General features: G+C 36.5%; 2 protein-coding genes across 2 annotated transcripts; both read left to right on the forward strand.

Moving 5' to 3' along the window:
* Positions 1–1,706: 1,706 nt before the first annotated feature.
* Positions 1,707–6,140, forward strand: LOC141598625 (putative nucleoredoxin 1). Its single transcript, XM_074418327.1, has 4 exons — positions 1,707–2,001; positions 3,685–4,164; positions 4,627–5,109; positions 5,260–6,140. The coding sequence occupies exons 1-4, from the start codon at positions 1,903–1,905 to the stop codon at positions 5,911–5,913; spliced, it is 1,716 nt and encodes a 571-aa protein (XP_074274428.1). The 5' UTR covers positions 1,707–1,902; the 3' UTR covers positions 5,914–6,140.
* A 3,751-nt stretch (positions 6,141–9,891) lies between these two features.
* Positions 9,892–12,034, forward strand: LOC141598629 (putative nucleoredoxin 1). The gene is made up of 2 exons (XM_074418330.1): positions 9,892–10,058; positions 11,299–12,034. The coding sequence occupies exons 1-2, from the start codon at positions 9,960–9,962 to the stop codon at positions 11,695–11,697; spliced, it is 498 nt and encodes a 165-aa protein (XP_074274431.1). The 5' UTR covers positions 9,892–9,959; the 3' UTR covers positions 11,698–12,034.
* Positions 12,035–13,960: the final 1,926 nt, after the last annotated feature.

Consider the following 13,960-nt stretch of genomic DNA (forward strand, 5'->3'; position numbering starts at 1 on the left):
AATTGGTAAAAAAACATTTCCGAGGATAATTTAACCGAAAATAAAACACGGTAATATTACAAAAATTTTTTAATTAACGTGAATTTTGTTTTCCAAATAAGTAAACGTTTTTTTATCAAATATTTTTATGTAAAAGCAACTTTTATCATTGTTTGTCAAGGTGTGCGTTTATTCGGCAAAAAACATGAAATATAATCATTATTTTTTTCCTTTTTCCTTGTGTTGAATTTTCTTATGTTGAAAAATATGAAATGATAAATTTTTTAACCCTTGAAAAACTACAATTATGGTGAAATTAAGTTTTTTTTTAGTTGGAAGACAAGATAATTGCGTAAATGGGGTTGAACTGAAAATGTTTACTATGAGTATAATATAATGGACATATGTTCGTTGTTTCTTTTCCAAACTTGGTACGAAGTCACTAAATGTTAGATTGAATTTTTATTACTCTATAGTTGTTAAATCACAGGCGACTTACTATTACAAAGATATATACACTCCATAAAACGTAATAAGCCCGTGATTGAACGATTTTGTCCAATTTTGTTAAATAAAGATTAGGCGATTTTATGACATTACATAACAAGTTTTAAAGTTTTGGGCCAAATTTAAACTGGAGGTATTTGGAGGAGAAACCCAGCATTTCACACCGGCAAATTAAAAATTTTTCCATTCCTCCTTGCCAATCCGCCATGTACTTCCTCTTTGTCTAGCCAAACAAACTATTAGACTTTGGAAAGCCAAACATGACCCGAAAGTTAACTCTAAAGTTGATCTGATTCGAAAGAGAATTTAAAAAAAAATGTCAAAATGAGGTTATAAATCAACCTAAGTATTTAGCGAAATGGAATTTACGGAGGAATTAGAATAAGAAATAGGAGATGGACCCATTCAGAAAGTTTTATAAGACGGTTTTATAGTAGGAACAATCCGGTAATAAGTTAGTCTAAATAATGTTTTATTTTTCGTCAAATTGTCCTCCGAAATGTTTATTTTACCAATTTTCCGTCAAATTGTGCTAGGAAATGTTTTTTTACCAATTTGTCGCTTGCAATCAACTTTTTTTACCAATATGTCACTTTGCTAAGTTTTTTTTACCAATTTGTCACTTAACTCCTACTTTTTTTACCAATTTGGTCATTTGGCCATTCTCTTTGTGTCTTGCATTACACCTAAAAACAACATAAAACATCCTTACGCAGAATTAGGGGTGTGTGCAGGGTCAGACCATGGCAGACTGGGCCAGGCTAGGGGCCGAGCCAAGTTGCAGCCAAGGCACGACACAAGTGAGGGACCGGGCTGGGTTGGTTTCTCACTCCACTTAGCAGCGGGACAGGGCGAGCCGGTTTGGTCCCCTTTGCCTTTTATTTTCTTTTAGTGTTAGACCGCCCGGGTCTATGTAATGTGAGCATTAGCCCGACCAACTGTAATGACCGCGCTGTGCCGAGCTGGCCCACAGACAACCGGGCTATTTGATCTTGGCCCACAAGACCGGGATGGGCCGCATTGGCCAGCTACAATGCACACCCCTCCACAGAATTACCAAAATAACCGTTTGCTCCATAATAATCTTATGCATTTAATTCTAGAAAGTACGGAGTACTAATTTAAAATTTGGAATCATCATACGAAGATGCTAACCGCGTAATGGGTACACATTGACTAGACTTTAAATAATGTCCGTCTACTACTCGTCGAGTCGTCCATTATTTCTTCACCATTAAGGACACATTTCTTAGACAATTATACCCCTCTTGTCTTGGTCTTTTTTAGTCTCCTTTCATTCTCACCAACTATATATACACTCACATTATTACGTCCCTTGTGCTAGTTGTGTAACACTAATTCTCCAAAGAATAATTCCTTGAAACTCTTTCTATTTCACAAAAAAGGTGTTAATCAATGGCTGATGAAAATTCAATTAACAATGAAAGTCATGATTTGAATGCTCTTTTTTCTTCTGAGGGTAGGGATTTTCTCATCCGTAACAATGGTGATAAGGTAATTTACTTGATTACTCTTTTCGTCCCGATTATTTGTTTACGGTTTATCATTCTTATTATTTTAATTAAAAGTAAATAAATGGTTGGAACCGACTATAATGTTGACGGGTTTAAGCCTTTTGATTTCTTGGATGGTCTGATTTTTAGGAATAATCACCCGTCTTTTTCCATCTGGATCATTTATTTATCTTTGGGTAAAAATAGGTAAACCAATGAATGAGACGGGGATGGTATTCTTTTTACCATCATTCAGTAACAATTCAGTATCAGATTAAAGATAAATGATCGATTGTAATTGGTGGGTATTGGGGTTTAGGGATTGTTTTTCCAATTATAGGATTAATGCAATTTGTGGAACAATTGGTCCATTGTGAGGCGGTTTTACATTAATATTCATATTGTGTAAGTCGAGTCTGAAAAGATGGATAACCCTACTAGTTTGACAATTAGTCCCACTATAGACGGATATATCCGTCTCAAGTGGAAGACGGGTCAAATATGATTAAAGTGGTGACATTTTTGGGCCCACCATGCAATTTGTTACCTGTCTTATGCTTAAAGTGGGTGTATATTTGGCCCGTCTATAACTATAGATGGATATTTGTGCTAGTCTGAATAGAAAATAGAAACTGAAAAAACGGTTACGAAAGACGGTCTTAAGCAGGAATTTGTGTATGGTCAAATCATGGGCACCTGAGTTGTTCTTGTTGTGTTGACTGTTGGACTATTAGAATTAGATGATCTGATTTGAGGTGATTGCAGTCCTTGGATTGACAATGATTCAGCTCAAATCAATTGGAATCAATGATAAATTTTGTGCTCTAGGCTGGGCGCCTAGCAATTAATCTCACTTTAGACGGGTATATCCGTCTAAAGTGTAGACAGGTCAAATATGTCACCACTTACATAATAAGACAAAGTGATGACATCCCATTTGTTGTCCGTCTTATTATGAAGGTGGTGTGATATTTGACCCATCTACAACTTTAGTCGGATAGTGTCCGTCTAAAGTGAGAATTTGTGGGCGCCTAGGGCTGTAATTGATTTGAGCCGACTAGTTGAACTCTCAACATCTGTTTGGTCAAGGGTAGGATTGAACTCCGGCTTGTAGTATATTATACTAGCTGAGCGCGCGCCCTTGGTTTAAGAACTCCTAGATTTATGACTTATGAGCTGTTTCGAGACTGAGCTATGTTATACGAGCCAAGATCAGAATCTGATCAGCTCAATGACCCTTTGACTTTTATTGTGATGAAATGAACCAAAATGGACTGGTAACTACTTGCTAGCTACAAGTTTTTGATGTCTAGTGCTGGAGCAGGTCATCCCTAGCCTTTGGTCGGTTTGGGGGAGTATGAGTTATTTGCCTTATTTCAATACAGCTTTGAATATGAATAAAGATATCGCTGAAGTTTATTTGCTTTCTGCAAGACAACGGGAATTTCAGTTACAGTAGTATAGAAGTTAGAACTATAAACACAAAACGTATATAACCAACTGCGGAGCAATTAAATGAGGAATACATATAGTCGATATAGATCTTAATTTTTTTCAGTGTGTGTCTCATATACATAGAGATTTGGGTTGATCTCACTTGTCAGACGGTCTTTTTCAAAACTTATTGCAGTATAACTGTCGGTATATCATGCAAAGTTTCATTTAGTTCTGTTGGTCATTGTAGGTTGAAATCAAAGCTCTCAGTGGGAAAATTGTGGGTTTGTATTTTTCCGCCTCGTGGTGCCCTCCTTGTCGTGGCTTCACCCCAAAATTGATTGAAACCTACAAAGAGCTGTCCTCAAAAGGGGACTTTGAAGTTGTCTTTGTTTCAGCAGATAGAGATGAAGAATCTTTCAATGGCTACTTTTCAAAGATGCCCTGGCTTGCAATTCCGTTCTCTGATTCAACCGTGAAAGATGGCCTCGATGCAAAATTCAATGTGATGGGGATTCCTCATCTTGTGATTCTTAACGGAGAAGGGAAAGTCCTGACTGATGCAGGGGTGGAATTGGTCATGGAACATCAGGCTGAGGCGTACCCATTTACCCCGGAAAGAATTAATCAATTGAAGGAGGAAGAAGAGGCAGCAAAGAGAAACCAAAATTTGAAGTCTCTTTTGGTTTCTAGCACCCGAGATTATTTGGTTTCAAGTGATGGAAACAAGGTAACTATATATATATGTCATCGTACGCACCTGGCTTATGATCGTCTTATACGGACCAATCTTATGCTTTGTTTTCGGGTTAATAATCAACTCACAAATTTTGGATTTTGGAAACATTTTTCTATTCCGATTTTTTCTCTCATTATGAACATCAACTCTTCTACAGCTTACAGGCATAATTTTCCAGGAAAAAAACTTAGGTTAATTTTGAATTTTGTCAGATAAATCGTCTCTAAGCTTTGATGAGGAATTTTAATTAAGCTGGGCATATATGATAAATGTCGTGTCACGTATCTCTTTAGCGAGATACAGTTTTTTCTTTTTTCTTTCTAGATATTGGATATGCTCGAGTTCGTTTTGATTTACCCTTGTTAATTAATACATTATAGCGTCTAGCTGTTTATTAGTAGTAAATAATTCGGGATAATTACTAATTTGCTGCTCGTATCTGGATTATTCCAGACTTCTGTTGCCAATCTTGAAGGAAATACTGTCGGCCTCTACTTCTATGTTGGCGCCGATGAAGACTGCGTGGAGTTCACACCAAAACTAGTGAATGTTTACAACAAGGTAAAAGAAAATGGCGAGAAATTTGAGGTGGTGTTGATCTACTTGGATGAGAGGGATGAAGATGGATTTAAAGAGGAGCTTTCCAAAATGCCATGGCTTGCTTTGCCGTTCAAGGACATTAAGATTGAAAAGCTTGCCCGTTACTTTGAACTCCGCAGTATCCCCACCCTGGTCATAATTGGCCCAGATGGAAAGACTCAGAATCTTGATGTGGTAGAACTAATACAGGAGCATGGCGTCACTGCTTATCCTTTCACTCCGAATAAGCTTGCTGAGCTGGCAGAGATCGAAAAAGCCAAACTCGAGTCACAAACTCTCGAATCCATTCTGGTTTCAGGAGAAAAGGACTATGTCATTGACAAAACTGGCTCTAAGGTGATGCCCTTTCTCTTTCTCTCTTATAGAATCTGCAAATGCTTGCCGACCTTTTTTTGAAAAACTGAAATATTCATATACGACGGCTATGTAGCAAATTATCCAAATAACTCTTTCTGTTCTAAAACGATGTCTGTCATATATTCTCAGGTGCCCGTGTCTCAGCTTGTTGGAAAACACGTGCTTATTTATTTCTCCGCTCATTGGTGTCCTCCATGTCGTGGTTTTACACCAAAGCTTGTTGAGACATACAATGAAATGAAGGCAAAGGGAAACGCAATTGAGGTCATTTTTGCGTCCAGCGATCAAGATCAATCCTCATTTGATGAATATTACTCTGAGATGCCATGGTTAGCCCTACCATTTGGCGATGAGAGGAAGGCGTTATTATCCCGTAAATTCAAAGTGAAGGGCATCCCATGCCTTGTGGCTATTGGACCCGAAGGTAAAACTATTACAACTGAAACCCGACACCTTATAGATACTCATGGTTCAGATGCATTTCCATTCACCGAAGATCACATAGAGGATTTGAAGCAGAAACTCGAGGATATTGCAAAGGGGTGGCCTGAGAAAGTGAAACACGAACTCCATGAACACGAGTTGGTGAAGGTGCGTAGAAATGGCTACTATTGTGACGAGTGTACTACTCCTGGGAATGGCTGGTCTTTCTGGTGTGAGGAGTGTGATTATGATCTTGACCCGAAATGTGCTTTGGCAAACTCTAAGGAAGTGGAAGAAGATGCCAAAGGCGAGACCAAGGAAGGCTATATCTGTGAAGGTGACGTTTGTCGTAAAATTTAAAAATGAAATGTCTAAGATGGAGTTTGTTGTGCTATGAAAACATGTCTTTGAGTCTGGAGTGATACCCTATTGGTATAGTATGATTTATGAATGTGTGACTGCTTGTAATCTTCGTCGCGAATAAGATGGTCTAATGGAAGGCTGTGTGTGTTCTATTGAAATATGTTGTTAATATGAGTATGGATTACCTTTTTATATGGAAATCAGCATATTTTCGTCCGGATTAATCCAGATTCAATTTGAGTTTTGATTACGTGCTTATTTTTACCTTGTACCTGTAAATCTTGATCTGTGTTTTGTACGAGTCGGTCTCACCATATGCGTTTATTCTAAATCCCTGTGTTTTATTCTATGTTTTTGATGATTAGAGAAACAACCTTTTGAGACATGGGATACTAAATTTCCTAATGGAATAATTAATACTCCATATAACCACTTTCGATCGATTTACAGTTCAAATCATTTTACATTTAGGGCTCTACATTACACTCATTCGATTCGATTTGTTCCAGTCTTTCTTCTAAAAAGAAAAAAAACAATTCACAAATTATCGAATAAAACTGTTTTATATATAGAGTATAAAAACAAATCTTCTTTTGATTACCCATTTAGTTCTTTCTTTCTCATTCTCACTGGATTACTGAGAGACTGTCTCCTACAAGAATTGACGTTTAGATATAAAGTGATCTAACATTTCAAAACTTGTTAAAACAACATTAGCCGTTAAGATCTAGACGGGGATAATTCATAAAGGTGGAGAATTGTACTCCCTCCTATTCATTTTAACTCTCCCCCTTTCCTTTTTCATCTATTCATATAACTCTCCCATTTCCTTATTTAGTAAAATTTTATACTTATTTTAATCAGCTTACCCCACAACAATACCTCCACAATACTCATACTTTATCTTATTTTAATCACCTTACCCCACAACAATACTTATTTTAATCATCTTATCCCACAATAATACCTTCCCTCTCTCCAATTACCTTACAACACCACAATACTTTACAATAAAATAACTCTCCCCTTAATTTGCGGCCCTTTTGAAAGGGGAGAGTTAAAATGAATAGAAGGGAGTATTATTGATTGATTGTGATTGTGATTGTGATTCAATACATTGGATAAACTCTAGACGAAGCCGACCTTAATGGACCTAATATCCTAATATTAGCCATTAAGCCTTAGAAAAAAAAACTTATTAAAACCACAAAATCTCATTTGTGACGGCACGTATCCGTCACTTTAGAGTGACGGATACCATTTTCCCTCACAAATGACCCAAATAGAGGAGAGAGGGAAGCACATGGGGGTGCCCCACCTTGTCCCCCTATCCGTTTTGTGAGTGCCATTATCCGTCACTTGCTCCGACCCGTCTTCAGTAAGACTAATTGAAAACCACAGCATGTGTTGTGATTTATGCTCTATTCTTTCGTCTAAGGAGAGAAATTTCCTCAACCGCAACATTGGTGATCAGGTAACCAACCTTTCTTCTATATACACCTAGAGCTGGCAAGTCTGACCCGACCCGAACCCGAGCAAAACCGACCCGACCCGAACCCGAAAATATCGTGACCCGAAACCGACCCGACCCGATCCGATGACGACCCGTAACCCGACACGACCCGATTATCAGCGACCCGAACCCGACCCAGATCCGACCCGATATTGATCCGACCCGATACTAACCCGATTAAGTTGATGACCCGATAATTATTAAGCTTAATTTTGATCAAAATTTAAGTGATTTTGCGTTTAGATTGATATGTTTGACTTAGTAATGAATTAATTAAACCAAAGAATAGGTTAAAAAATAAATTTATGGTAAAAAATTATAGTAATGCGATTAAGTTACCGGACCCGACAATGACCCGACCCAAACCCGACCCGACCCAATACATCATTCGACCCGAAATGACCCGACCCGATAACGACCCGAACTCGACCCGACTCGACCCGAAAGGGTATCTTTGACCGATATGACCCGAACCCGATATGACCCGACCCGACGTGACCCGACCCAAACCCGACCCGACTGACCCGATTGCCACCTCTATATACACCCCGCACCCCCCCCCCCCCCCCATTTGTTTACCTTTTGTTCTTGGCACAAAAGACAAGGAGAAAGGAGGGACCATTACAAATGAATGAGACACCCTAAAATGAAATAGGTAAACAAAGGACCGGGACGGAGGAAAAGTATAAGCTATTTCTTCATGTGTTTTTGATGGGGGTTGTGATTTTCTCTATAAAGTTACCATTTTTAGTGATTTTTACTTAGTGGGTATTTGCAGCTTTGATCATATGTTAGGTACAAATTCTTGTGTGAGGCGGCCTTACAGTAAAACTTTGTAAGATGGATTTATTTGGTAACTAAATTTTCAGTTAATCGGGTCATGATATTTGTAGATGTATGTGTTATACACAATGTTCGTGTAAAATCGCCTTACTTTCTCACGAGGGTTTATCTTGAATGATCAAATTTGAGATCAAGCCCTTCTAGATACTCCTTATGTCCCAGTCATTTGTTGTCCTTTTTTATTTTGAGATGTCTCAGTTAATTGTTGTCCTTTTTATTTTAAGAATGAATTTGATGAGCAATTTGATTATTCACACTCAATTTATTCCACTTGTAATTTAGTAATTGACCTATTCCTCTTTCCTTGGTCTTTGTGCCAAAAACAAAGGATAACAATTGACTGAGAAAGGAGTATAATCTTTTTCTTCAATAAAAATTCGTGATATTGTGATTATTTTGTAAAGTTATGATTTTTAATAAATTATCCTTAGTGGGTATTTGCAAATTGAGGATCTTTTGATGATGATCATGCATGTAATTCCTTGAGAAATTATCAATTTGATTGTTTAAGGTTACTGATGGAAGGAATGTGGGATTATATGTTGTTGGATATATCTATTTTTGATTAAATCCATTGAAATGGAGTGAGTATATCGTATGCGTTTAAGCTAGGGAAAGGTTGCGGACATCTTAACTTCACTAAACCACCTAGCAGTATCGCGAAATTGATTAATACTGAACTAGTGATCTTTTGTTATCATTGTAGTACTAGGTACTGAAAGTCTGAAACTGAATTGTGTGAATATGTTAATATTTCACATGGCGGTTGTAGGTGAAAATAGAGAGTCTTAATGAAAAATTCGGTGTTGTGGGAATTCCTGTTCTTATATTTTTTTGATAAAGATGGGAAACTTTTGACTGATGAATGATGAAGGAGTGAAGTTGATCAGTTAAGGCGTAAACATTTACACCGGAGAGAGTCAATCAGCTCAAAGAGGAGGAAGAGGCGGCGAAAAAAAAAAAAAAAAAAAAAAAAAAAAAAAAAAAAAAAAAGTTAGAAGTCTCTTTTGGTCTGATTTCAAGCAGCGGGAAAAAGGTAACTTGCTAATTACCTTCCATATTACTCCGTATGTCTCATTGTAAACTACTAGCTTGTGGCTTAGTTCTACAATTTATTCGTAAGAAAAAAGGTTCGATTATTTCTACCCTGTTAGATGCAGATGATCATTTTAGAACTAATCAATCCTGCTTCTGTATTACACCCTCCATTACACGAGAATCTTTTGCATTCACATGAAGATGCTCGTACTAAAAAAACAAGACTACTGTGTTTTATTGTATTGACTTAACCAGAGTTGGCTGGTGTGAGTGGTAAGGACTTTCATCTGTTAAACAAGTGGTCAGGGGTTCGATTCCTTACTCTTGTGAATGAAAAAGGTCAACCATTGACTTGTCTTAGCTCTCGGTAGGGATACTCGGTCAATACCAAAAAAAAAATATACATTGACTTAGACTTCAAATAATGGCCGTTGAGTCGTTCCTTATTTCTTCTCGATTAAGGACACACTTCTTTATACAATTATATCCCTTTGTCTTAGTCTTTTTCTAATCTCCATTCAATGTCATAATTAATATACACTTGCAATATTATTATACTATTATGTCCTTTATAACACTAATTCACCAAAGAACTTAACCAAAAAAAAAAAACTAATTCACCAAAGAATAAATCCTAAAGTGTTAATCAATGGCTGATGAAAATTCAACTAACAATGAATGTCATGATTTGAATGCTCTTTTTTCTTCCGAGGGTAGCGATTTTCTCATCCGTAACAATGGTGACAAGGTGATTTACTTTCACATATTTGGTCAACTTATTATTATTACACCCCTCCGTCTTGATCGTTTATTTATTTTCTGTAAGAGGTATTTTATTCAAAGGTAAATAAACGATTGGACCGAGGGGTATGTTTTAATATAGATGGGTTTAAGACTTTTGTTTTCTCGGATGGTCTGGTTTTTAGTACGTGTGATTTTGCATCTTTTTGCCAGGAAAACTCACCCGTCCATCTCGATCATTTGCTCAACTTTGATTAGAATATCTTCAAAGAAAAATAAAAAAAAAAGTAAACAAATGAACGGAAAGAGTATTTTATTTTACCAGCCTTCAGTAATTCAGTATCAAATTAAAGTTCAATGGTCCATTGTAAATTTGTAATTGGTGGGGTATAGGGTTTTGAGGGATTGTATTTTCCAATTTCAGGGCTAATGCAATACACAAATTCTTATTCTTATTTCAGACCGCCATATCCGTCTGAAATTATCCGTCTGAAATTGTCAGACGGATACCATTTCATCTCACAAAAAACTCATTTAGGGTGTGAGTGGGAAAGCACATGGGGGTGTCCCACCACCCATGTGCTTCTCACTTGTGAGAGGTCTTATTGCGGTCTGAAATAAGGCGGTCTGAAACAAGACGGACGGAATGCAATATGTTGAACAATTGGTCCGTTGTGAGGCTGTTTTACATTAATATCGTCTAAGACGGGTCCTAAAGAAGATAACTAATAACATACTTGATACTTCGTATTAGTTTAATTGACTTGGTCTTCCTAATGTAAAACAGATCAAATACTACCTATATAGATAGATGACACATTTTATTGTTTAAGACGTATGTCCCTGTTAAACAATAATTTTATGAAATTGAAGACGGAAACTGGAAAAAAAAAAACGGTTACAAAAGGCGGCCTTTCACACGAATTTGTGTATGGTCTAATCTGTTGGGAGTATTAGATGCTTTTGATTTGAAGTGATTGCAGTCAGATGTACAATTGAGAATGATAAAAGAAAGCTCTAAGGTGATGCTCTAATGGTTTTCTTCTCATGTAAAATCTTGGATTGCTTTCCTCACCTTCTTTCAGAAATCGCAAATACTCGTCATATAAGCCAGTTAGTTATTTAACCCCCAAAACCCAAAATTATTCCTAGTAGACTACCAGAATTAATGATATAGTTGTGTATGTTTAAATGAATGTTTTTACAAGAGACATCCTGTTCTAAATCAATGTCTCATATATTCTCAGGTGCCCGTGTCGCAGCTTGTTGGAAAACACGTGCTTATTTATTTCTCCGCTCATTGGTGTCCTCCATGTCGTGGTTTTACACCAAAGCTTGTCGAGACATACCATGAAATGAAGACAAAGGGATACGCAATTGAGGTCATTTTTGTGTCTAGTGATCGAGACCAATCCTCATTTGATGAATATTACTCTGAGATGCCATGGTTAGCCCTACCATTTGGCGATGAGAGGAAGGCGTTATTATCCCGTAAATTCAAAGTGAGGGGTATCCCATGCCTTGTGGCTATTGGACCCGAAGGTAAAATTATTACAACTGAAACCCGACACCTTATAGATACTCATGGTTCAGATGCATTCCCATTCACCGAAGATCACATAGAGGACTTGAAACAGAAACTCTAAGGAAGTGGAAGAAGAAGACGCCAAAGGCGAGACCAAGGAAGGCTATATCTGTGAAGGTGACGTTTGTCGTAAAATTTAAAAATGAAATGTCTAAGATGGAGTTTATTATGCTATGGAAACATGTCTTTGAGTCTGGAGTGATACCCTATTGGTATATTACGATTTATGAATGTGTGACTATGCTTGTATTCTTCGTCGCGAATAAAATGGTCTAATGGAAGGCTCTGTGTGTGTTCTATTGAAATATGTTGTCCCTTGTCTATAGGAGTATGGATTACCTTTTTACATGAACATCAGCATATTTTCGTCCGGATTAATCCAGATTCAATTCGAGTTTTGATTACGTGCTTATTTTTACCTTGTACCCGTAAATCTTGATCTGTGTTTTGTACGAGTCGGTCTTGAGTTTATTCTAAATCCCTGTGCTTTATTCTATGTTTTGATGATTAGAGAGACAACCTTTTGAGACATGGGATACCAAATTTTCTAATGGAATAATTAATACTCCATATAACCACTTTCGATCGATTTACAGTTCAAATCATTTTACATTTAGGGCTCTACATTACACTAATTCGATTCGATTTGTTCAAGTCTTTCTTTTAAAAAGAAAAAAATAATTCACAAATTATCGAATAAAACTGTTTTATATATGGAGTATAAAACCAAATCTTCTTTTGATTACCCATTTAGTTCTTTCTTTCTCATTCTCACTGAATTACTGAGAGACCGTCTTCTACAAGAATTGACGTTTAGATATAAAGTGATCTAACATTTCAACACTTGTTAAAACAAGCCATTAAGCCTTAGAAAAAAACTTATTAAAACAGCATGTGTTATGATTTATGCTCTATTCTTTCGTCTAAGGAGAGAAATTTCCTCATCCGCAACATTGGTGATCAGGTAACCAACCTTCCTTCTATATATTCTCGTCTCCACTCATTTGTTTACCTTTTGTTTTTGGCACAAAAGACAAGGAGAAAGGAGGGGACCATTACAAATGAATGAGACACCCTAAAATGAAATAGGTAAACAAAGGAGCAGGACGGAGGAAAAGTATAAGCTATTTCTTCATGTGTTTTTGATGGGGGTTGTGTTTTCTCTATAAAGTTACCATTTTTAGTGATTTTTACTTAGTGGGTATTTGCAGCTTTGATCATATGTTAGGGACAAATTCTTGTGTGAGGCGGCCTTACACTAAAAGTTTGTAAGATGGATTTATTTGGTAACTAAATTTTCAGTTAATCGGGTCATGATATTTGTAGATGTATGTGTTATACACAATGTTCGTGTAAAACCGCCTTTCTTTCTCACGAGGGCTTATCTTGAATGATCAAATTTGAAATGGATTTTGGACTGTTAAAACTTAAAAGTCTTACTCCCTATGTCCCGGTCATTTGTTGTCCTTTTTTATTTTGGGATGCTCAGTCAATTGTTGTCCTTTTTATTTTAACAATAAACTTGATGAGCAATTTGATCATTTACACTCAATTTATTCTACTTGTTATTTAGTAATTGACCCCTTCCTCTTTCCTTGATCTTTGTATCCAAAACCAAAGATAACAATTAACTGGGACGGAAGGAGTATAACTTTTTTCTTCAATAATAAAAATTCGTGATATTTGTGATTATTTTGTAAAGTTATGATTTTTAATAAATTATCCTTAGTGGGTATTTGCAAATTGAGGAGGACCTTTTGGTGATGATCATGCATGTAATTCCATGAGAAATTATCAATTTGATTGTTTAAGGTTACTGATGGAAGGAATGTGGTATTATATGTTGTTGGATATATCTATTTGTGATTAAATCCATTGAAATGGAGTGAGTATATCGTACTGTATGCGTTTAAGCTAGGGAAAGGTTGCGGACATCTTGACTTCACTAAACCACCTAGCATTATTATCGCGAAATTGATTAATACTGAACTAGTGATCTTTTGTTATCATTGTAGTACTAGGTACTGAAACTGAATTGTGTGAATATGTTAATATAATATGTTAATATTTCACATGGCGGTTGTAGGTGAAAATAGAGAGTCTTGATGAAAAATTCGGTGTTGTGGGAATTCCTGTTCTTATATTTTTTTGATAAAGATAGGAAACTTTTGACTGATGAGTGATGAAGGAGTGAAGTTGATCAGTTAAGGCGTAAACATTTACACCGGAGAGAGTCAATCAGCTCAAAGAGGAGGAAGAGGCGGCCAAAAAAAAAAAAAAAAAAAAAAAATCAAAGTTAGAAGTCTCTTTTGGTTTCTGGCACC

The sequence above is a fragment of the Silene latifolia genome, chromosome 9, assembly GCF_048544455.1.
Source record: "Silene latifolia isolate original U9 population chromosome 9, ASM4854445v1, whole genome shotgun sequence".
Taxonomy (NCBI): domain Eukaryota; kingdom Viridiplantae; phylum Streptophyta; class Magnoliopsida; order Caryophyllales; family Caryophyllaceae; genus Silene; species Silene latifolia.